Source organism: Pollicipes pollicipes, unplaced genomic scaffold (assembly GCF_011947565.3).
Source record: "Pollicipes pollicipes isolate AB1234 unplaced genomic scaffold, Ppol_2.1 Scaffold_4881;HRSCAF=5763_pilon_pilon_pilon, whole genome shotgun sequence".
Lineage (NCBI taxonomy): Eukaryota > Metazoa > Arthropoda > Thecostraca > Pollicipedomorpha > Pollicipedidae > Pollicipes > Pollicipes pollicipes.
Genome location: NW_023596576.1, coordinates 8,391,990 through 8,416,720, shown reverse-complemented (window position 1 = coordinate 8,416,720; position 24,731 = coordinate 8,391,990). Strand labels below are relative to the sequence as shown.

General features: G+C 52.3%; 1 protein-coding gene across 1 annotated transcript; it reads right to left on the bottom strand.

The window, feature by feature from the left end:
• Window positions 1-15,254: 15,254 nt before the first annotated feature.
• On the bottom strand, window positions 15,255-23,866 carry LOC119099733 (alpha-(1,3)-fucosyltransferase C). The gene is made up of 2 exons (XM_037222796.1): window positions 23,551-23,866; window positions 15,255-16,694 (listed from the first exon to the last, which is right to left on the bottom strand). The coding sequence occupies exon 2, from the start codon at window positions 16,671-16,673 to the stop codon at window positions 15,255-15,257; it is 1,419 nt and encodes a 472-aa protein (XP_037078691.1). The 5' UTR covers window positions 16,674-16,694; window positions 23,551-23,866.
• Between the last annotated feature and the right edge of the window lie 865 nt (window positions 23,867-24,731).

Here is a 24,731-nt window from a genome sequence, read left to right as displayed (position 1 = left end):
TCAAGTCCAGCCCTATGAATCGAAAGTGCCATCAAGGTGGATAAATGTATTGTTCAGGCTACAATCCGTGGTTGTGTCTGTGACCTTGTCCCGTAATGTGCGTGCATAAAGCCCTGCGTCCTTCAGCATCCATACATGATAATGTTATGGATTTCTGATATCTTACAGTTATGTTCGATATATATATATATATATATATATATATATATATATATATATATATATATATATATGTGTGTGTGTGTGTGTGTGTGTGTGTGTGTGGGTGTGGGTGTGTGTGTGTGTGGGTGTGTGTGGGGTGGGTGTGGGTGTGGGTGTGGGTGTGGGTGTGGGTGTGGGTGTGGGTGTGGGTGTGGGTGTGGGTGTGTGGTGTGGGTGTGGGTGTGGGTGTGGGTGTGGGTGGGTGTGGGTGTGGGTGTGTGGGTGTGGGTGAGTGTGGGTGTGTGTGTGGGTGTGGGTGTACAATACATCTTCCTACTTACTTTATACCTGATCAAATGCATCAACATCTCATTTAAAATAAGCAGTAGCGACTGTGCTCTGGACAACTGCCACGAGCTCCACCGGAGGCCCCCGCCTGACCAGACATGACGCCGCCACACAGCTGGTCGCACAGACCGTGTGACCAGCGCCAGTGCGGCTGGTCACGCAGTCGGTGACCCGCCGCACTGGTCACCGACGATGACCAGGGCTATGTCGCAAATCTGCGGCGCCGTGGTGTCCGACGCACACGCGCGGTTGATTGAAGCGTTTGGGCGTTTTCGCTGCTGTAAGCAGAACATATATGGTAGCCCGCATTGCACGCGGCGCTGCCAACGGCTGCAGGAGCGCGAGGGTCCCACGATCAAGGGTCGGAACGACAGAACCGTTTTGCCGAACGTCGCTTCACTAAACCGATGCCTGCACGTTAACAATTAGTGTTGCACGCCTGACTTACTTGTTGCGTCGGAAATCAATTGAACAGTTTCAGGAATGGTCACTGCACCGTCAGTGGTGTGAGTCGGCCTGGGCACGTTGCAGTTATAATGATGAAACATTCTGCATGCGGCGACATGCGCAATGAACCATTACGTGGCACAGCAAGGAATCTGCAGCGCATGCCGCAGCCTCTAGGCAATGACTTGCCCTACAGTTTTCGCAAAGATGAGTACGCATATGGGTTTGTACACGAGGAGACACAGACCAGACCCCTCAAGTGGCTGGGCTTAAGCGTGACCAGAAGCATCCGCAGACCCGTGCACAGACCCACCACCTGGCTAGGTCTGAGCATGACTAGACACACTCACAGACCTTTCACGGCGTGGGGCCGCTGCGACCAAGCGTAGTCCACCACAAATCCATCACTCGCCAAGCCTCCGTGGGTGGCCTGAAGTAAAGTGGTCACACTGCGGTCTGTAAGCGGGGGCGTGTTTGGTATTCCTGCAGCGCGAGAGGCGTGAGTGCAAGGTCACCCGGCGAGGTCGCGCAGCCCCCCCCCCCCCCCCTCCCCCCACGCCACAGTTCGGTACGCTGGACCGGCCAGGCCCGGATAGAGGTCTTGACTCTTTGATACGGTTTCGGCGCGGTATCGCGCGGCGACAAAGCGCGTTCATACAGCACGCTTTGATGTCGCGCCCGCGTCCGACACAGCGGTCCCCCACCAAGGCCCGCACCTTGGAGCGGAGCCGCAGGCACCAGCTGGATCCTGAGTTGAGTCGGGCCGGCGCCAGCTGTGGCTTTCGACACTTCAGCAGAGGCACCGTTTGAAATGCTTTTTATGGGAGCTGACTCCCAATACGTTTATTGTAGCATAATTTATCAGGTGATGTATGAAAATAATAATCAGGAAAGGTCCTAAGCTGCTGCTGAAACCACTTATCCAAGCATTTTTGGAAAATGATGCCACTGAAATTAAATTCTTTACACTGCAAAGCTAGCGAGGTCATACAAGAAACTGGAAACGTCCTGCTTACTCTTGGAACGAGATTGTTATGCAGATGTAGCAAAGTAAATATAGGTATGTACTGTATCAAAAAACCAAGTATGAATGCTACAGGTCGCTCACCGTGCTGCCAAGACCGATATGTTCTATCATGATCATCCCACAGTTCTTTATGAGATGTGCTTCTGGGAAAGACTCCATCAATTCATAAAATGTGGCCTCACCTTGTGTACCAGCATGGGGAAAGATCCCATGTACTTCATAAAAATGGTTCACTATAACATCACGTGCATCCGGGTTGCATGGCCCTTGGTGTTGAGCCCAAAACCTGTTTCGGGTTTACTCAAGGGTCCCCCGTCTGCGCTGCGCTTGCTGACGCACCCATGCCAGTCAGACTCTCACGAGTGGCTTGTTTTTGTCAGTGGTCCGAAGATATTGAAAATATGAAATAATTCTGCTACTCAAGCTTGAGACCGTGGAAACCATGTGTTTTTTATAATTTGCCTCATATCAACAGGCATTTTAGGTTCTTATACATGATAGCGATGAGCAGCGACATTTGTCAAATACATTTTCGGCGTCCAGATCTCCAGAATTATCGACGAATGCTTAGCAGTCACATCCGCAATCCTCAGCTGACTCGAACGTTCCCGGTCTGGAGGAATGCTCACAATCTGTCAGCTAATTGCTTTCGTCGTGAAAGGGGCCTTATCACGCTGTAACATCCAACGCCATGTCAGTTTCACAGATCTGGTTCCAACTGATCCATGAACATCCTGTATCCAGAAAGGTGTATAAAGACAGCGTGAGTCAAATCTATACTGATCTGCCGACGGGTCTTGAAGCGGCGCCAGAATAAGATGCATGCTGCAGGTGCATTTCACTGAACCGAACCTTTAAACGGTAAATGGGTCCGCTTTGGTTGCCTTTGAGTTAAATTTGAGCAAATACCGAATCCCCCAGCTACCAATCCGATCCGGAGCATTGCTGGAGCATGCAAAACCTTTGCATGGCACGTGACACCTTCAGCAAGCCCAGCCGAGCCGAGCTTCCCGTCTTGTTCCGGAGGTGGCCCATCGCCGGCGTCCGTGCTGGCGGTCCCGACGCGGCACCGCCGGACCGGCGAGCCGTGTCTCCCGAAGCGCGAGGGGCTCAGCCGGTGATAATTCGCGCCGCCAGCGTCTAATGACGCCATCGGCGCGTCCGACGGTGCGTGACAGGACCGATGCGTCTCGGACAGAGTCGCGGCTCGCGCCGGTCCGCCTCGAGCGCCGCCGGTGGACCGATCAGACCGTGACGTCACTGGGGCGACGCCGGCGCCGAAGCAGTGCTCTCGCGCCGTCGGCGACACCGTTAGGGCCAGAAGGCAAAACGGGCTGGGCTCGAGACCGTCCCCTGCCATTACGACGCGATGGGGGGTGGAGGCGAACGGAGGCACTGTCCCGTGCGTTGCCGCGCTTCCTGCACTGGGCTGGCCGGAACGGTCGGCGACTCCAGCGGGCGGGAAGCGGGGAAAGCCGGACAAAAGTTCCGCCCGTTGAAAGGGCTTGCTCGGACGGCCGGCGCGTTGTTAGCGTAAGAAGCTGACGGTGCCCGGTGAGCGCAAACACCAGCGTCCGTCATCGGTCGGGGTCGGGTGGGCGCGCGCTGTAATTACAAGCGCAGGATGTGGGCGTCATTAGAAGCCGGCCTCCGCGCCGGCATCGCCTGCTGAAAATAGAGCACGGCCGGGGCGCTGACAGAGCGCCGGCCCGACTCCTCCCCATCCTCCCGGCATTCTGGCACACATGGCTGTGTGTACCGAGCGAGACCGTCGGAAGCTCGCGCTGTGCTGGGAGCCGCCGAAGGGGCGTGCACCCGAGAGAGCCGGGCGGCTTTGCGTGCTCGGGCCGCGGAGCGTGACGAGGCGTTCGCGTCACAGGTTTAGATGCGTGCTGTCGGAACGATTGACCGCTTTGTAATGTCAAGCGCGCAGTTAACACATGTCCACTACAGTATTGTGGCCAGCAAAGCATCAAGAAGACTTCCAGGTCGCGTCTGTGGCTGGCGTGAACAGCCCATTGGTGTCACCGAATAAAACAGCATCGTCGCTACACCGCGGAATGTGACACGGACCTCAGCGAAAGTCGCTCGTGGCCATGACCAGATCCATCGAATAAAGGAGCCGCCACGATGCGACCAAAACGGAGTCTGGTCACAGCTTTCACTGCCTCATCGAAGACCACTTACATCCCAGATCGGGGCTCGCCGCCCATACCATCACGATTTAAAACAGGAACATCCGCTCCAGGGCAGCAGCTGTTAGGTCTCATGCATCTGGCCCTCTGGTCACAGTTCTGGGCTAATCATCTGTGATGGTATTCCGTCTAATTTGCCACACCTGTTGTGTAATGGGAGGTTCCAGTGTTGGTGATTGATTCGCAGCGCGTCCTGGCACACTTCCCTGATAGGCCACGCCGATCAGTGGCGCTCTGTCACCCTCCCGACCGGCTTCGGAAACTGGGCAGGAACAGTCCAAGCCACGCGCCGTATTGCAGATTGGTTTCTGGACCGTACAGCACGGGACCTGTGACACCACGTCACATCCATAGCCGTCGCCGGACAGGGGCACGTGGTCTGCGTCTCACCAGCGCGTAACACACGGGACTTATGACGGCCTGTCACATTCCCAGCGGTCGCCGGACAGGGACACGTGCTTTGCGTCACACTGCCAGCCTGCTCACCCGTGCGTAAAACACAGGTCTTGTGACAGCTTGTCACACCCCCAGCGGTCGCCGGACAGGGACACGTGTTCTGTGGTAGTGCCAGCATATTGATCACCGCCGACGGGGCAGGGGTGGCGGCCATCTGAGGCATTCCCGTGGCATATCGCTGTCTTCATTCTGAGTAACCTGAACTGGAGGCATACAAATGTCGACGATGTTATACGGCAAAGTGATCCAGATCAAAGGGTGTGTCCGGGATGATTGCCTCGGAACGCTCAGATTTTGAACGATATGATCTTGACTTCGGCTGACTACGGGATTGAAATCGACTCGTCGGCCGGGGATTTTGGGCGACGTCCCGTGGCTGAGGTGATAGTGAAGTGGTGTGGAACAGCACCTGATGTTCTCCACAGGTCATAATGAGCCAGAATATCACCGACCGAACTTATGGTCTACAGGAATGCATGTATACAAAGGAGCGGCATCACTGGAAATCTGTGGAGGAGCTGGACATAGAAATTTTAACGCCCTCAAAATAGTTTTAACGCTCTTTCCTAGTCGTCGCGTAACCACACCACGTGTTGAAATACGTGGGGCAATGACGGCATGTAAATCAACTGGAAGGGGCATGAAGGGCGTAGGGTTCACATCACATCTAAGTTGAAAGGACACCGGACAGAAGGGCGTCAACGCTATGGAAGACAGTCTCTAGTTCTCACCCATCTGAGATCGGAGTTGTAACAAATCAGGAGGAAAACATCTGAGGATCGTGAATACTGTGCCTTACACTCCGTACCGTCTGGGCTATTCCCACCACCCGCACCCGTGAGGGGAGAGGGAGTAAACGTAACCCCCCCCCCCCCCCCCTGGTGTCTCAGAGCCTATACGCCGGGGTCAGACGGGAGAGATCGAAGTGACAATCGGCAGCCTCGGTCACTCTCGCGCTGGAATACATGAGCTGAGATCTGTTACGTCACTGGTGCCGGCATGGGTTACATAAACATGCTTTCAATACCATTAAAATCTTTAAATAATATCAGGGCTCTCTCTTACCTACACCGCATGGCTTTGTATCTAGTAACAAACGGAACGTGTTCGTGGAATTCAGAAAAATGGCATCATTTCAACAGAAATCATGGTTCAAGGTCAGACAGATCAAAGGAATGCCAGTGCGTTGCCTCTTCCGATCTGATTTTTATGTTGTGCAGCCCACATGTTCTACACAAGTTTGTGATAATGAAACTTGTCGGTTAAAATGAGTTATTTATCACAAATGGGTGTAGCAACACGCGTTGGCTCAATGCCTGTAAGTTGGGCTTACATGGCTTTCATTGGTAACCGACTGCGACTACGTATGACGTGACTGACCATAACAGACAGACAAACCATTTGGCGAAATACGTCACAGCGAAAGAGAGCAAAGAAGGAGCAATGGATTATGCGTGAAGAAGCCAGAACCTCTCGGCAGGTCTTTGGCGGCGTCAAATCTCCGGGATCTGTCGTGGCGTCAGGTGCTTGCCCCCCACATTTCGAATTGACCTCTTGTTAGGTGCTGAAAATATCACTGGCGTAGCACTCATGGTCGCTTAGTTTATGTCCGACTACTGGGCCATTTCGCTGAAACGCAACAACCCTCGTTGCGACATAGAAGCACCGAAACCGGAGACGAATTCGCAGGAAGCCACGCGGCCTGGTCCCGCTGCGGTCAGGCCCGCATCGCAGCGGGGCGGCCTTCCTTTCAAACAAGTGCAACGCTGCTAGTTTAACGATCCCCGATTCGCAGCACTAGCACACCTACCCACTTGCGCGGCGGCGCCGGCGGGCGCGTTTCCGCGCGGCTCCGGCGTCGGCGCGCGGCGCGAGCCTCGCCGGGTAGGAGCCGTCCCGAGCGGCGGCCGTCGGCGCGCGGCGGGCGTCCAGCGGCCGCGGCGGGCGGGCCCCGCTGGGTGTGGCGGTGCGGCGGGCGGTTTTCCCGCCGTTCGATACGGGAGCGTGGCGCGACGGTTGCAGAGACCGGGGCTTGCAGCGCCGCGGGTGTCGACATCGACCGCGGCCGTGGCTGGCTGGTGTCGGCGAGCTGCCAGGCCGCCAGGCGTCGGCTGTCGTGACCGCCTGGAGTCGACGGATCGCCTGGTGGGAGGCGTTCAGCCGCTGGTCTGGTCGTCTGACGTTCGACCACCATGACCGCCTGAGACGACGCCGTTGTGGCCGCCTGACATCCGGCTACGGGCGCGCTTGGTGTTCGGCAATTGACGCCTAACATGACGCCATTGCCGCCAAGCATGATGTTATCTGGCCGTCTGGCATCAGACCATCGCTCGATCGCCTTATACTCGGCCGTGGCGTTTGGTTAATATTTGGCCATTGTAACTGTTTTTCGTGGGGTCGCCCGAACTCACGAAAATCGACCCGAATTTATTGGTCCACATCTGTTCCCCCAGTTCGACATATCACACTGAAATGCGCCGGAACATAAAGCGCAAATGCAAAATTTTGGGAAACACTAAACCAGAACTCGAATACAAGCCATTACATCAGCCGAGCAGAAACCACACCAGCCAGGAATCAAGTCTAAAACGTTATTCGTGTGATGCCTGCAGCACGTAATGTGAAAGCGTGCACTAGCGGACGACGTCCAAGTCATTTCTGTCGACTCAGTCCAAAATCATCGTCCAAAATCCCTACAAGACACTGTCTAACCCTCCGAAATGCCGGGGTTTCCCGTCAGAACCGTCAGGGTCGATCAGTGCCAGCTGAGTGGCATCGATGGTCCGGTGAAGGCGGAGGGGAGAACCGGGTGTTTGTTGCTAGCGCATGGGGGGAGAAACTTCCAGAAAGCTAAAGATTAATGGTGCAAGCTCCTTTTCCGGAAGTTGTCCTGGAACCGCTGGCAAACATTTTTGTTAAGTTTATGCGTGAAGTTTCCAAGGTCGAACTTTCCGGGCGGATTCGAAAAGAGTCTCATCTCGTTCCTAGTCCCCGCGGTCAGGAACGCGGTCGACCTGCCGTTGATACTCGCTCAACAAATCGGTAAGCACCTGAAAGAAATGTTTTATAGATTGCGGTCCTAGTGACAAGTCTTGCGGCGCCAGGGGCCTGCGAAACTGTTAAAAAAAAACACCGAGGAGGATAAAAGAGAGGAGGAAGCGAGGAAGAGAGAGGGGGAGAGGAGAGAGAGAGAGAGAGAGAGAGAGAGAGAAGAGGATGAGGAGAGAGAGAGGAGAGAGAGAGAGATGAGATGAGAGCAGAGAGAGAGAGAGAGAGAGAGAGAGAGAGAGAGAGAGACGAGAGAGAGAGAGAGAGAGATGAGGAGAGGAGAGAGAGAGAGAGATGAGAGAGAGAGAGAGAGAGAGAGATCATGTACATGCGATTATTACTTAATATCGTGGCACTGCAGTCGTAGTGCGAGCAGAGCTCGTAATTACACAAGTGCGGGCAGCTTGTTCAACTTGTTCGGCGGAAATGTTGATAATGCACAAAGTTACACGAAGTTAATGGTTTATCATTTTCCGTTTTTAGAGGGTCAACGCAATGGACGAGTTGTGCTTGGTTCATCTTTCTTTTGACGTTGGCCTGGTGCACTTTGGTGGATTTAAGAAGCCATTTCTGAGAAACCAAGTGTTACGCAGATGATGTTCTCGTACAATATTTTCAAGCAAAACGTTTTGTCAAACAAAGCCGAAATATCTCACATCCATCCAAATTCGTATGTTACGTCCATCAGCAGTCATACTCGCAAGCTACATGTCAGTACCCGGCTCGCCGCATGTTATACATGCCGATCTCCGTGCTTTGTTTTTCTTGGTCTGACCTAGAATCGCTGTGGGGGCCTGGGCGCTAGACTGTGAAGGTTCAGAGAAGCATAGAATCTTTGCTCCATCTTGGACCCATTTATTTAGCGCTCGCTGCAATCATGGCGCTCTGATGGTAGACTGGCTTTCATTAGGCCGTGTCAGACAGTAGACACTGAGTGTTCGGGTTCTACCACAATGTGGCTTCTAGGGGTGATGAATGCTGACAGTTAAACAGCGGGAGGGAACCATTGCACAAATTAATGGCGTCATGCAAATACAATGATGGAACCGATAACGATTAAGTTAATCAGAATTGATGCATGCAATATATTTCATGCATTATGCACTTTTCACTCATTCTCACAGTGGCAACACCCGTGGCTGAAACACCACCATAAGGCACACTGGGCCGGACCGTCGTGACCTTGGCCAGCTGTTTGTGTGCGTGTGTGCCGCTCCGTGACCACTGTCTCTTTCATGTGTTCTCGGCTTTTTGTGCGCGATTTAATGACGTCCTGCCGTGTGTGAAGCGGGAGAAGATAAAGCCAGGCGGCAGGCGTCACGGGCACGCGATACGAGGACAGCCCTCCCCGCCCCGAAAACACGCCCGATAAACTGGACATCAGTTGACAATGCCGCGCCGAACAGCAGACGCGAGCGTACCCAGCGCAGGTGACTGCGTGCACGGTGAGAGGGCAATGCTGCTTGCGGCCCGGCCCGGCCTTGGCTGTATCCGGGCGGGAAATAATGTGGATAGGCTCAGCATGCCAACCCGCCATCAGAGGCCGACTATCCGATGTTTGCGAATGCTGATCAACGGATGCAGCTGTGCCCAGCAAGCACGCCCACTGCAGGATGGACGTCCGTGAGCTTTAGAAAGGACACCCTCCGAAGACACACAAACGCAACGCGGTGGGCTAACAACAATGACACCGCAAAATGTCCGCCGTTCTACACTTAACAGCGGTGCTCCGGCGCATTACGACAACGGTGAGCACAACACGCCGACGGCCGCCTGTCGTCACTGCCGCGCGGCCGGCGGGGTATCCATCACGACATCCATCACGACTGTATCCGTGACGTGACTCCGTTCCCAGAGGCGCCGCCAATGGTCCGCGCGCCGCCGCTCACGGCATCGGTCGCCGTCCGCGCGGCCAGACCGGGAGGCGGCACCAGGCACCTGCCGGACTCACAGCTGGACCCGGACAGACGCTGGCACGTGTCTGTCGCGGTTCTAGACCAACGCTGGATGTGTCAGTCGCCGCTCCAGACCACCGCTGGATGTGTCAGTCGCCGCTCCAGACCGTCGCTGGATGTGTCAGTCTTGGCTCCAGACCACCGCTCGATGTGTCAGGTTCGCGGCTCCAGACTGCGCCTCAATGTGTCAGTCCCGGCTCCAGACCACCGCTGGATGTGCCAGTACCGGTCCCAGACGGCCGCTGGCATGTGTCAGTCCCGGCTCCAGACAGCCGCTGATACGTGTCAGTCCCGGTCCAGACGGCCGCTGGCATGTGTCAGTCCCGGCTCCAGACAGCCGCTGATACGTGTCAGTCCCAGTCCCAAACAGACGCTGGTATGTGACAAGCCCAATCTCCAGTCTGCCACTGTTACATGTCAATCCCGTTCCCCCAGACTGCCGCTGGCACAAATCAGTCACGTTCCCCTGACTGTCGCTGGTACAAATCAGTCACGTTCTGCAGACTGCCGCTGGTACGTGTCAGGCCCGTTCCCCAGATTGCCGCTGGTACGTGTCAGTCACGTTCTCTAGACTGCCGCTGATACGTGTCAGTCCCGTTCCCCAGACTGCCGCTGGCACAAATCAGTCACGTTCCCCTGACTGTCGCTGGTACAAATCAGTCACGTTCTGCAGACTGCCGCTGGTACGTGTCAGTCCCGTTCCCCAGATTGCCGCTGGTACGTGTCAGTCACGTTCTCTAGACTGCCGCTGATACGTGTCAGTCCCGTTCCCCAGACTGCCACTGGTACGTGTCAGTCACGTTCCCCAGACTGCCGCTCGTGCGTGTCAGTCACGGTCCCCAGACTGCCACTGGTACGTGCCAGTCTTGGACCCGGACAGACGCTGGATGTGTTAGCCCCGGCTCCAGACTGCCGCTACCATGTGCCGGTCCCGACTTCAGACTGCCGTTCAGGCACGTGCCCTGACAGACTCCGACTTTAGACAACCGCTGCTTCGTATCAAACCCGGCCTCCAGCGGCCACCAGCCTGCCCGGGTGAGCCCCGGGGTACAAACACCCCACTGGTGAGCGTCTACCGGCCTTGGCCGCATCCGTGACAATGGGTATCGCCGTGGACAAGCGCAGCACGCCAACCAACAATTAGATGAAATACGTATTTGACGAAGGCGAAGGTACGAATGCAAACCGCCGCCCACGCCATCTGATAAACATTGGAGCGTTGTGGCGCGGTTAGACGGTGTCGCAGGTTTGATGAGGAGTGACCCGAGTGCTGCAGCGAGATGGTATCTGGACGTGAGAGGAAGTTGTGGCCCGGATCAGACAGTGAGATGGTACCCTGGTATGAGATGGTGCCCAGGATAGTGCCTAGATAGTACCCAGGTTAGTATGGCATGGAGGTAATACCTGACAGGGGAATGCGTCCAGATGTGGCTGCAGGTGCCATCTGTTACCCCGTACGTGACGTGCCGTGACGTGACGTCGGCCCGCCGGGTGCCGCCTCCGCCGTGGCCAGCGGTCACGACTGTCCAGCGCATCTGACAGAGGCCGTCGCCTCCTTGCCTCGCTCGGACCACGTCCGCGGCGCGGGTCCTCGCTCAGACCGGGAAGGGACGGGTCGATGCGATCGGACTCGGGTCAGGCCTCAGGCCTGACGCTTGCTTACGAATCGTAGTCGCAGGCTGCGAAGGCACGATGGTGGTGGTGGTTTAGGCGCTAGGCTTCTGACGTCTTGTGTTCTCCCGCTGTATCGTGGGTATCGAAGCTACGTGTTTAGATATTAAGAGCCGGATAGCCTTTCGACAGTCACAATCCACGTGCCAGTTGGTACCTCTCCAATGTGAGCTCACAACGGTCACGTGTGTTTCGGGTTATCTGGAAAGTCAATTGGCGTGAAGCATTACTGTTATTACCACGTCCAATATTCCCAAAACGACAGAGTTGTTTCTCGGGGTCTGCTCACATTAGACACCGTTCCACATTTGAACATATTGGTTCAAGCATGATATATGAAGGACACACTCACTTGCAACTGTTAGTGAGCTCTTAATTGCAAAAGACTGCTCTAGCAAAGATAATTTCACTATCTCGTAAATATTTTCTCGATGCGTCATCGTACGGGCTGACTCACTTGTGACTCACTCCAACCTGCAGAGAGGTGGCGCATGCTTTCTGAGCCCGGATATCAATATGTGCGCGTGTTTTGACTATTTATCGTGGTGATTTCGTATATTTGTCCGTGGTTCTACTTTTCTTACTTTCACTCACAAACTTGGATACGGCGCTGTTCTGAAGTCATTCGATTCCCAGTCTCATTCTGTCATAACTTGTACCAATTCCGAATTACTGTACTATGTAGCACAAAACGTGGTTCGTGCTCGACACTTGCGCTCAACGCATTACACTAAATGAATGTCAAGTACTGCCCGTTGCTGCCATAGGTCGTGCTGACGTACCACAGATACAAATACTTCGTTGGTATATTTCCCTTGACCTTGAGCAATACATGGCCATTGAGGAGACGGTATTCGTGTGACGTTTCTATGACGCCATGCATGCATGGGTCACCTTCAAATAGGCTGTGTGAAACAGACCGCACAAGCCCGCGTGCGTCAAGCCCAGAAACAAGAGAGTTTTATGTCATAAAATGGAATAGTTTTGAACTGCATTGAAGCTCAAATAGCTATCCCAGTTCAAAACTCTATAAAGATGTGGAACACCTTTAAGACCACTGTGGCATAAGGCGAAATTGCGTTGACATTTGCCCGGGAACAAAAGCTAGCTAACACTAATCCCGCTGAATAAAGAAAAAAAGATATAAAAGTGACGAAGTCCGTCGATTATAGTACGAAGTGTTTGCAACACGTAGTCATTTGATCTTTCTCAGACCCGACATAAGTTGAGAAATAGGGAAATTTGATGATCGCTGTTTTGTGGTAAAAATGGTTAACCTAGCACGGCCTGCTGCCATTCCAGCTGAGCCAAAAAGCATATGCAAGTAGTGAGGTCCGTCCATCTTGGCACCAACCACCAACAGCATGGATTAAATTAGCCGTTGCATCTACAGAACTGCTAGATTGACGATCTGGCCACGTCTAGGAAATACATTGCACTCCTAAATATATTCCTGACCATGAAGTGGGAGTCTATTGATAGCATCTGCAGTTAATTAGGCAGGATGCACAGTGGGAGGGACATGTGGTGTGTTGGCCATTGCCCGGTGGACGTAATGAGACGAGATACGATCAGGAGCGGGCGGCGGCAGGGCGGGGCCGCCCCGGACCACGCGCGCGGCTCCGATAGCATCGGCTCTGAAATCATCCGGCAGCCTCTCCTGAATACGGCCACGGAGAGCGTAACTCTTACAAACACCACAAGCCAGGCGGCAATGGTACCAGCCCCCTGCATCTGTACGGTGACCTCTTTAGTGGTCTGATTAACTGGACGACATACAGACCCATTTATGCGGGCATTCATAGCATATCGCCACGCATGTATTCACTGTTTGGTATTTATTTCACGTAGAACTACCATTTGAAGAATAGACACTATGTCTAAAATCACAGCACGCATCTCAATATGGTAATTAATACATAATATGAGCCACCCAACGGCGCCCAGCAGGCGGCCATTTCTTCATGTAACAGCCGGAAAGTTCCCTCGGAGCCGTGGCCGGGTCACCTGCGTGGGCCGCTGGGCGCGGCGTCCGGGCGGACCTTCTGTGGACGCCGCAGGTGGGGCCTGGGCTGCGAAGGGCGCGGTGCAGCAGACTGCCGGCCGTACATGGGAGGGCAAGCCGCAGGCGGCTGGCAACGGTCCTGAGAGAGCCCGACGTTAAAACCGCCAGCTACGTGTCGGATGGTTCTATTATGATTCTGTCGTGATGGTTCTGCCGTGGCGTGATGGATATAGGTGATTCGAAGGTGGACCAAACTTTTCGAGTTATTGTGAGAATGCAACCTTACGAGACGCGACCGGAAACGGATGAGCAATGGAATTGTGCGCATGCTTATTTGCGATGGTAGGCTCGGTCAAAGAGAGTCATCCACATTCGTATGGGATTTTGAACTGCAAAAGTCATCTCGAAGAATGTTCGGTGCAGCTCACAGCCCTGCCTTTCTGAAGACCTTAAACCCTCTAGTTTCCGAGCTGCCCGCGAAGTTTTTTCAGACTTTCGTGCAAAACTATTTCAAGGATACTCAGGCATGCAAGATGCCACCGAAATGTCTTTCAAACTCTGCCATCTCATTGGCCACGCAATTTCCAATGCCAGAACAAATAAAATCGTCGAGTCATTCATGCCTGGCGAACATAAGCATGGTTTCATGATACAATGAAGTTCTCTTGGCTCTCGATGGATGTTATAAACTCAGTGCAAGTTTCGGTCATGAATGACGTGTTTTGCTACATACTACAGAGAGTTGGGCAGTGGCACCAGCTATTACGGAAATACGACTTGTGATGGAATGTAAAACAAAGCGCCATAAGCGAGTGGGTGTATGCAAGAAAACACCTTAAACTCACGAACAAATATACAAGAACACCACGAAAACAGGTCAAAACATGAGTGCATAACGACATTTGATTCAGCAAGCGCCTCCAGCACCACCACGGCCACCTCACGGGAGATCGGCAAAATAAAAGTGAGTCAGTCCATCGGCTGCAGTGGCTCTTGACACCGCCAGTGGACAGCATCTCCGATGTACATTCCCAAACCAACCAAGGCTTCTTTGGATGCAACTAAGGAAATGTGACAGCACGTTATTGCAGTTTTTGTAAATGCTTTAAGAGATGACGGATTAACAGACTACAAGTAACGCCCGTTTTATTTTCTGCACAGTAACAAAGCAGCGGGTAACGACGCTGCCTTTTGAAGCTACGAAATAGCCAAAAAGAGGATACCTTCGGAGTAGTGGTGCCCACATATATTCGTAGTAGGCCCTAGATGGGCAGCATCAGGTCCTTTCGATCAACAGGAAGTCCCAGACGATCCAAAGAAGGCTCTTCAGACACATGGAAACCCCCATAAAAAACGCAGAAGGCACCAACAACCCAACGGGAAGTTCCGATGAGAAATGCCAGTAGCCCATCACGCCAAGAGCGAGTTGCAGTTTATTAAATATACTGGCGAGTATATATATATATATATATATATATATATATATATATATATGCAGTTGAAAAAGTTGCAGAATTTCCCACAAGCTAGCGTTGTACATATCACGATCCTAAGTTACTCCGGCAAGGCATCTATCACAATGCTTCAGAATCGTGTGCTAATAAGATACGCATAAGCGGTGCCTGATACAAGTGATGGGGAGAACAAATTTCCCCACAGCCTTGAAGGTTTTGTTATATTTGTATGGCGCCTGACGATTCTTTGTTGGCTTCGATAAACTATTGAGGACACCGCACGCAGGGGGTAGTATTGGCAGTGGCGCAAGACCGTTTCAACCACATAACTTATTAATTTCAAGCATATGATGTACACAATCACGATTTCTGCTACTTCAAAGCATAACAATACACAGCTTGAAGTACTCGGTGCCGATATCAGATTCAGGGCAAACCCCATTTTGCCAAAACCCTAAACCCAGTTTCCCAAACCTAATTTGAGGACATCATGGCTGGAAAGTTTCTTCACTGTGACCGTTTCAATTTTTTGCACTGTCCTTTTGTCCACCAGTCCTTCAGATGGTGATACGCTTTCGTTTCGTTGCTGTGCAAATATTTGCACAGACCGCAGAATGATGACTTCTTAAAATCGTCCTTAGGAGCTATTCGGTACTTGCCCTTCCACTCAAAATATTTGTTGTACTGTGCATCATTCTTGTCCAGCTCTAGCAAGTACTCAGCCAGCTCTTTCGGGCTGTACTTCATCGCCTCTATATACGATCCCGGTGGGGCGTAGCTGGAGTAGTTGGAGCCTCCGAGCACGATCGGCACCACGTCATACTTCAGTGTGTCGAACAGCTTCTCTGTGACGTAATCGTTGCAGATGCTGTTCTCGAACGACAAGTAGAACTTGTAGTCCTTGTTAAGCAGCGTATTGTGACAGGTTTGATTGGCGGAGCGCGGGCACTGGAGAGTCCCGCAGGCACCGTATATATCCACCGGGATGTACTTCCGCAGCATGTGTACGTACCACTCGCGGCTGCTCATTGTCTGGCAGTGCGACACGAACCAGGCGACCAGCTTCGTCTTGCCGAGAGCGTAGTTCCTGCGAATGGTGGGCGGCTCCGGCAGCACCGGCACCAGGGCTCCGTACGGGTACGGGAAGTCCGAGTCGCGCCGGTAGGTCAGCGTCACGTTGAAGAGACTCTCGTAGGCCTGCAGCCATATGGTCAGGTACTGGGCCGACTCGAGCGTGACGAACACGTAGCGCTGGTGCGGCCGGCGCGAGCGCGGCCAGTCGAAGAACGGCAGCGTCTGCACGTGGAACAGGATGGCGTCATACTCGTCCACGGGCATCAGCTCGCGGTCGTTGGTGCCGAAGCAGGTGTTGACCTCGCATCCGTTGTCGATGAACGGCCGCTGACCGGCGCCCCACGTGAACTCCATGGAGCCGTAGAACTCGTTCCAGTAGAGGATGTGCTTGAGCTTCGGCGCGGCCGCCGGCATGCTCGCCGGCTGCGCAGTGTTCTGGAGACCCGCCGCCTGCGCGGCTAGCGACAGCTCGTGTGCGGACGGCGTCGCCGACTCAGAAGGCCGTTGGGCCCCCGAACCTTGCTGTCGTGCGGGCCGCTGGAGCGAGCCAGCATCGGGCGAGCGGTCAGCGGCCATAGGTGGCGCTACCGACCGAAGGATCTGACCGACAGGTGCTGGTACTCTGTGCTGGCTCTGAGTTATAGGTGGCGTTGCCAGGTGTGGGCCGGCGTCTTTCGGTGCCGCTGTTTGGTGATCTGGCTGTTGTGGTGACGCCGCCTTGTTGTATTCAAAGGGTGCAGATGGCGCTTCTCTACGACGACCATCCACAGCGCTGGACAGCGATCGCAACAGGACTAGCATGTAAAAGCAGAGGCACAGCAGAGCCAGCAGCAGCAGCCTTCTGGCCATCATGACTGGCCAGTGCGCTTACACCTGGAACATATGGAAAACAATATTCAGGACGAGACGGTCTGGAAAGGTGAGAATTAACGTAGCTTTTCATCCGCAGCACGCCTGCACAGAGGACAACTCAAAATTCGTTCCTGCTGAACCCAGCTAGCAACACTTGAATGTGTCTGGTAAAATCTAGTCTTCCCAGGGATTAGCTATTTGGACTGTTGCTATGTTCACCACTCATTGTTTATCCGCGACCGCTTGTAGGGTGGCTTAGAGTGGGCCGCCTCAAAGTTTCGGGAAACAGTTTCAAACCGTTATAAGTAGACGAACCAATTTTTCAAAACCTGTATGTTGATTAACTTTCGCATTATGGCGTAATTGCTATGACGTTTGGTCAGATTAAGGCAATATGAAGCTACAAGTGCAGGTCCGCGCGGCTGTCTTGTTTTGCACATTCCATAGCCCTCACCCGAGGTCCCACGGGGCTGTCTTATTTTGCACATTCCATAGCCCTCACCCGAGCCTGTCGCAGGTATGCTCTGATAGATGCCTTGTTTTATCACCCAGACCCGCGCGGCTGTATCACATTAAGGCTCCATGCTCGCACGCGTGACATCCACCGGCTATGACAGCCAATGGGCTCATTTATTCATGTCTTTCATGGGATAACACATGTCCAAAGCTTCCAGTGACTGCTTTCTGGAATCCTCTGCAGGGTATCAGCATGCTCGCATGCGTGACATCCACCGGCTATGACAGCCAATGGGCTCATTTATTCATGTCTTTCATGGGATAACACATGTCAAAAGCTTCCACTGGCTGCTTACTGGAACCCTCTGCAGGGTGTCTCCCAAAAAAATTGACCGATCTTCCTGACATATCAATTGGGCGACAAAAAGCAATCTTGAATCGTTTGACTCCCGCCAGAGACGTAAATTTTTGTAAATGATTAGGTGGCCGAACGGGGCCCCGACGCCCTACCCCCCTCCCCAATGTTTCCTCGACTTGATGAAAGACAGTCCATATGTTCAAATTCTATTTTCATGTTATCGAACAAATATTCAGTTCCATCCTTGCCCTGATTCGCCGTTTTCATGGAGCGAACTAACAGCGGGAGGGGGTCGATGCGACCCCCTGGCGTTTCCATACTAAGACAGATCGGGCTTAGTAGAAACCACCAGTGGATTGATCCGAACGAGGTCGGGCGATTAGCATTAATTTGTATGTGGCTAGGTCAAAAATTAATCCAAAAAAGTCAGCCCGAAAGTCAATTTTTCCGAAAATTACACTTTCTAGGTTAACAGCTCTAGATATGCGATGCTGCGCCTCATAGTTACATTAAGTTTTAACAGGCGCGTGCCTTGTCCAGTTTTGAGTACAATAGTGCATAGTTTAATATGTTCGGACCATATCGTCAATACGTATTGCCCGGTTCACGTAGGAATGTCGGCCCACCGCTGTGTTCCGCAGCGCTGTCGATGGCCGCCTGCCGCCCGCGCAGGCCGTAGATCGCCGTGCAGTGTTCCTAAAAAACCACCGCCGCTGTTCCGAAGCCAGAAAAGCTAGGGGCACTTTGTGTCAAAACACACGCAATGTATACCTTGTACGTTACAGAAAAGGTTGACGCGACTGCGAATTATGCCAGAGAGGTATCCTCAAAAACTGAAGAGGATCGCATCGCTCTCCTTCTGTCAGGGCGAACGGTACGCAGCATAGTAGCCATGCAGGGGCGAATCTAGAGGAGGGGGGAGGGGGGGGACACTAGAGGCACGCGCCTCTTCTGATGGGAAAGTTTAGGCGCCCCTTTGGAGCATGCCTTAGGGCGCCCAAGGCACTCCTCTATGAAGCGCCCATGAGCGGCGAAACGTAAATTTGGTTGTGGGGACGAGAACGAGGTTAGCCATGAAGGACTTCAGTCATTTCTGTGCTCCGAGGCCCATCAGCTAAACTTCTCAAACCTTTGCTTATGGCCATAGATGTGTAAAGTTTGTTGCACATTTTTCCTGCTTAGTTGGTGGTGAGAGCAAACACGATATATATCGCGAGAGGAGGCATGCCCTAGTGATGGTGTGTGCACTGCTCCGCACGACAAACATATGTGTGGTGCGTATGCTGCGGTACATATCCGGCTACATCAACGAATCCAGTTATGGGGTTTGGAGGCCAAGCATTCAGCCAAATTGCACAACCTATCACATTTGCATTTTTAATTCCTCGATATAGAGCGTAGCCCCCCCCCCCCTCCCGAGTAAAACAGTGCTTCATTGAAACTACGATTTTTATCTGACTTGAGTGTGTCTCGCCAGAAATTTTGGCATGGATTTGGCATCGTACAACATTTTTCAACTCATTTCCATGTGATGGCACCAACCATTGTAATCAGTAAAATAAACATGATCCATAATACTCAACGATGCGCACTCATGTTAAATAACTCATAATAACCAATTCGCATTGACCAATACTTGTTTGGGATTGAGGCTAAAAGCAAACTGCTTCAATTATGTACAGAAAACGCGCCGTAAAAATAACAGTGAGGATAAGCTTGCTGCAACTGTGGTGTAGAAAATGCATGCGTAATCACTAGGACCGTCACATGCGTGCATATTATTAAATTGTTGTTTCGCACCCAATGTGCGCGCAAATGTCTGTTGAATGGCTGCATGTCAACTAATGCTGGGCAGTTAATTTCATGAAAATTTGTTCTTCGTGAGCATAAAAAGTGATAAATAGCTATCCTACAACGTGATATTGACTTAGGATAAGACTGCGTGTTATTGAATGATATCCTTCTGAACTGCACACGGCGGAGCACCTCTCCATTGCAGTCTGAAACCTTTGATTTAATAGCGAGTCGTTGAACTCCCATAAAGGTAAAAGAACGTAGCTAAATCAGCACGCGCTCGGGTGGGAGTCAAATTGACCCCCCGAGGGTTTTTCCGGAACGGTTTCCGAACGGCGCGACGCGGCCACTCCAAATTTTGCATAGCTGTAGACAATTGAATAACGGATCGTTTGGCACCAAAAAATATAACTGTTACTTGTAAGGTCGCTGACCTATGTCAGGTCAAAATCAGGCCATAGTTTCAGCGAAGTCAATTTCTAGGGAATCGCTTAATCTGATGCAACAACGGAGTGTTAGACGGGGCCATAATCTTTGAGCTGCTTTCTTAGGCGACACAACTTTTGAATGAGACAATTGCATTGACCTATGGCCAGGTGCAAAAGTCAGACCAAGGTCAAAACCAACCTGTTTTATTGCTCTAGGGTTTGATGTATAAGGTAGTTTCTAGTGCTCATTTCGAATTCATTGCTAGCAGTAACCACATGATACATCTTCCGTGGACTTCTTAGAGGTCAGAATAGGTCATTGACCTAAAATGGCCCAGGTCAACATTTTGTTTTTTGGAACATACTGCCTAGCGTAATCGTTGTCGCTTATTTGAATGCAAAACTCAGAGCAGCTTGTATGATTTTGGTCACCATGACCTTCAAAAGGTCAAACAAGGTCACTGACTTTAAATGAGCATGTGACCTTTTGCTTATAAACGTTTACCTAGGTTCTGGGAGCACTTTGGAGACCAACATGGAATTTGACCTTGTTTGACCTCATTTAACCCGAAGGTCTTGACATAGGAACCTGAAACCTTGAAAGTGAGTTCATGTACATGTCAAGACACCCTGTAAATTTCGTGTCTCTAGCTATCTTAGTTCCCGAGATCTCAGCGGGGGAAGTCAAATTGACCCTCCCCCCGCCCGAGCGAACGGTATCCAGCCGGCCACCCGGCGCGTGTTAATTAAAACATATTGACCACAGGATACCGGATGAAGCTCCAACTTTCCCCTAAGGTGGCCCCGACACGCGTAAGGAATAGCAAAACTAATTACCCCTTTCAGTGAACAGTTAATTGGGCAAGGTTCCTCACAGTAAACGCTAATGCCATAGCTATGTCCTTGTTAGCGAACGCCTGACAATACACCGGTTGGGGGGGGGGGGGGAAGGGGCCGTGCAATCACCAAAACCTGTAACAAATTGTTCACCGAAACTCCGTCCATCAATCGTCAAAACTGCCAATGGAACAGCTGGAAGGAAACAACAGCCAGCGGCGTGCGTGCGTGTGTGCGTGCGTGCGTGCGTGAAGGGGGGGGCCGAACCTTCTATCAGCGGTATGTGTCAACCCAGGCATGCGCTGTCGCAGTGATCAGCAGGAGTTTGCCGGGAAGGCACGGCACTGAATGAGGCCATGAGTGTACCAGCACGTGTGCGACATGCATTGGAGCGAATGGAGAGCCACCTGTGGTGGACAGCGCCGCCTGAGTAATCGTGACAGTTGCACGGCTGCAGCATCTGACAGCAGGTCATCGGCTGTCTCACACTGTAGACGGGTAGAAAATATTTTAACACGGTATTAGTCGTGTGGTAGCTTAGTCGTGCATGGTTCAATAATATTCTAAAACAAACGGTATTTGTGAACTCTAATGACCCGTAGATAGAGTGCAACTCACTGGCCGCTCCAATCTATGAACAGTTGTGGTTTTTCTAGTTGAACTACGTGTACGGGCCGAGGATGCAGCTGGCAATGAGCAGCGTGGCTCGTCTGTTGGTGGCGAGTCTTCGCCCCGGAACGACGAATGCGGAGTTCAAAGGGATGGAATCATTCAATGTCATTTTGCTTTTAACGACATCATAATATAAAGTAACTAAGCAATGAAGGCAGTTTGTTTGGCGTGAAATCAAAGTGCTCCCTAAGTTGTCAGATATTTAAGCTCTTGAACAATATCTTAATACCCTTCTTCCAATAAATGGGTGACCATATAGCTGCACAGAAATACGCCAGTTGAAAATTCATTGCTCCGTGAAAGGCTCGACATGATACTGAAATTTAGGGTCGTATTCGTTAGGGGGGGGGGGGGGGCGGCAAGCTACGTACCCCGCCCCTGTGATGCTTTTAGACGCATTAGCATGCATGTAAAGAAACACGACACCAGAAACGCATAAGTATGCGTGTAAAACGTGATTCGCATTAGTATGCATGTGAAGGAACATTGAACCAACCGAGGTGGGCACGCCAAAATGGGCAGACTGAAAAAATTCGATGGTGCCATGCACCATACAAGACGTGCTGCATGTTTGGTCAGAACAGGTTGCTGTGCTGTGCCACCGCTGCAAAATGTTGCTTACGGTTCTGCTCAATCTAGATAATTTACCAGCCAGTTTTTCTGCACGAGTTCCTTATGGCTTACGACCGCCGCCGGCAGGGCGCCCACGCCAAGCGTACCGGTTGGTGTGCGGCCGCTCCCCACGTTCCTAAACAGCAACTTTGTTTAGCAGTCACGGTGCCTGCGACCCACACAGTCGGACCACCGAGCCCGAGCTTGTGCACCTGACTGTTGCATGGGACGTGCCTCGCGCAAGTCACGTCTTGTTCCGGTCTGTCGCGCACAGCCGCGTCGAGCCTCGCGCGCCCGCTGCGCAAAACATGTGGGGCGTAGCATGCCTGCCCTGACAGCCGTGCTCCCCAAGTCGGCCAGCCGGAGCCAAGGCTGCTGGTGAACATGGCACCGGTGCAGCATCAAAATGGGCTCCAACGAGAAAAGGGTATTCAGGGAAGCCAAACTTACACAAATGCAACTCCGTGGCGGAATAAGCGCGGCCACGAAATGGCGAATTCCTGTGTGAAGGTGTTTTAACCTTACTCAGCAGGTATTGGGGCAGACTGAATCACTAGTCTACTAAGTCAGTAATGAAGTAAAGAACCGGGTAGCTTCAGTGACTTTAATATAGCGCTACAAATAGAAGCGGCAAAAAGTGAACGTGGCCGAGGTTTAAGGAATCTAAGCAACAGCCTATTGAATAGTAAGCTAGCAGCCCATAATTACGCCATCAAGCCGCAGTACAATACATAATTGAATTATTGCTGCCAAGCAAACAGCTGGTATTTATTTGGACTGAGGCAGCCTACGGCTATTGTTAGAATTACCGTTCGAATACTGCGAATTCTAGTGGAATTACAGAATACTACGCGTGTACAAAGGCAAAAAATTTGGTCGAGCCAGGAGAGTATGCGAAAAGAGGAGAAATATAGGGTGGGGTGGTTGGATGGAAGTTTTTTCTCTAAGTGGCTTCCGTACACGGATCAAGCAATCATTTCATGCCGAATGAATAATTGCTTTAAGAAGCGAGCGTAAGAAGCAGACATTCTTAGAAAAGTGGCGGCATTTTTCTGATGGTGTCCTCTGAATGTTGTACGTCGATGTGGGAGTCGACAAGCATATGCCGCTCCAGCTCGCGAAGGAGTAACCTCCCCGTAGAGGCTTCCGTCCCTGCACGACCCTGTGTGGCGGCCCTGTCCGGAGGCCTTGATGTAGCGGTGTATGTCCTTGTGTAGCGGCCTTCACGATGTATCGTTTCTAATACCTCTGCGAGTGCCTGCGCATGTTGAATGTGTTGAGGTGTTTACTGCGCGAAAAGCACCAGCTCTTAAAAACTTCGGCGCCCCTCGGGGTTTGTGACGGCCATGACAGCCATGGCCGGGTTCCTCCCCCCCCCCCTTGTTAAAATCCGGCTCAACATGTGGAGTACCTATGGTATGCTATGATAAAGCTCCACTCCACCCCACCTAACGAACAGGCAGCCGCTTGAGTGAGCAAAGTGCATCATCTGAACTCTCATGATAATACGAATCATGAACATGCCATCATGACTTGTATGTATGTTTAACGCTGTCACAAACGAGAAACGGATTGTGTGACAGTTCCAAAGTAGACCAATCAATGCCTGCTAATACACCAAAAACAACGGTGCAATGTCATCGAAACAAGCAGCAAAACACTTCACTCTAAAAACGGCATGTTGGCAAACCGCAATCAAACACGCGGCACAGCTACACACCTGATCGCGTTGAGCCACTTCGGACGGCGACGGCGCCGGGCCCGCTGGACTCTGCGTCCAGCAGGGGTGGTATTCCGGCGGCTGGGGACCGGCTCAGCTGACGCTCAGCTGCAGGAAGCCTGGTGGCAGTCAGCCGTGCCGCGGCCGGCGGCCGGGTCCGCTCTGCCCGCCGACCCCGGCCGGCCTCAGCGCCCGGGCCGCTGGACGGATGCCGTCGGCGCCCGCGCCGGCCAGGGGCGAACACAGCACAGCGCGGGCTGACGACAGCAGTGAGCTGCTGATGCTGGCAGTCCGTGCAGCCGTGCGTCCACATGGAGGTGAACGATTCGGTGACTAGCGCGGCCGAGCGGACCTTGGAAGCGCCACCAGCTGAGCGAGGGCGTTGACCTATTACGTCACGAGGTACGGTACCACGCTAGCGGGCCGGAAACCTGGTGGTCGGCTACTGAAATAAGACTTCGCCTACTTTTGTAGAGATGGCGAAGGCTGTCAACTTCCAGTGTCTCGTGCGCGGGGTTGTGTCACCCCGCATTCGTTACTGTGTTATTCAGTGTTTTCATGGGGCGTGCATGAATACGCTAAAGACACGTTTAACAACGGCGGCCCAAAAATGGCAGCTTCATGAGACGTTTAACGCCTCAGCCCATACGGAACAAATAACAAGGCGTGAGCTTGGCCCGATCCAAGCTTACATATCCTGGGGAGAGTCTCCGTGCGGCTAAATTATGGTAGAGGGATACCATGGGTGCATGTAGTTATGACCCACCATTATATAGCCTCCCTCATTTCATGTACTCTGTCTCAACGGTCACTGACGGTCGAAGGAGCAGTGATCCAAATGAAACCAAAGCCCCAAGAATGTAATGCAGTCTTTACTATATTTGGGGAGCGGGAAGCAGCTTATTCCGTTGGACTGGAATCAAATGTCGAACTAATCGAGCGTTAACCGAGCGTTTTGAAAGAATTTTAACCTGTATGTCGCTATCGGTTTCGTTGGTTTATTGATTTGGCATCATTCCATTAGTCATGATAGATACAAACTATAACACAAACATTTTGCGTAAAACTGCGCGAGACCAACGCTTGGCCTTGATCTGCAGAGTTGAAGCTCTGCAGACACTCCACTGCAGACAACCACTTGCTCACGAGCATGAGAGACTCATATCAATGGCTACCTTTCA

Coding starts and splice junctions, on each gene's coding strand:
- LOC119099733 (XM_037222796.1), bottom strand. CDS start 16,673: ATGATGGCCAGAAGGCTGCTGCTGCTGGCTCTGCTGTGCCTCTGCTTT.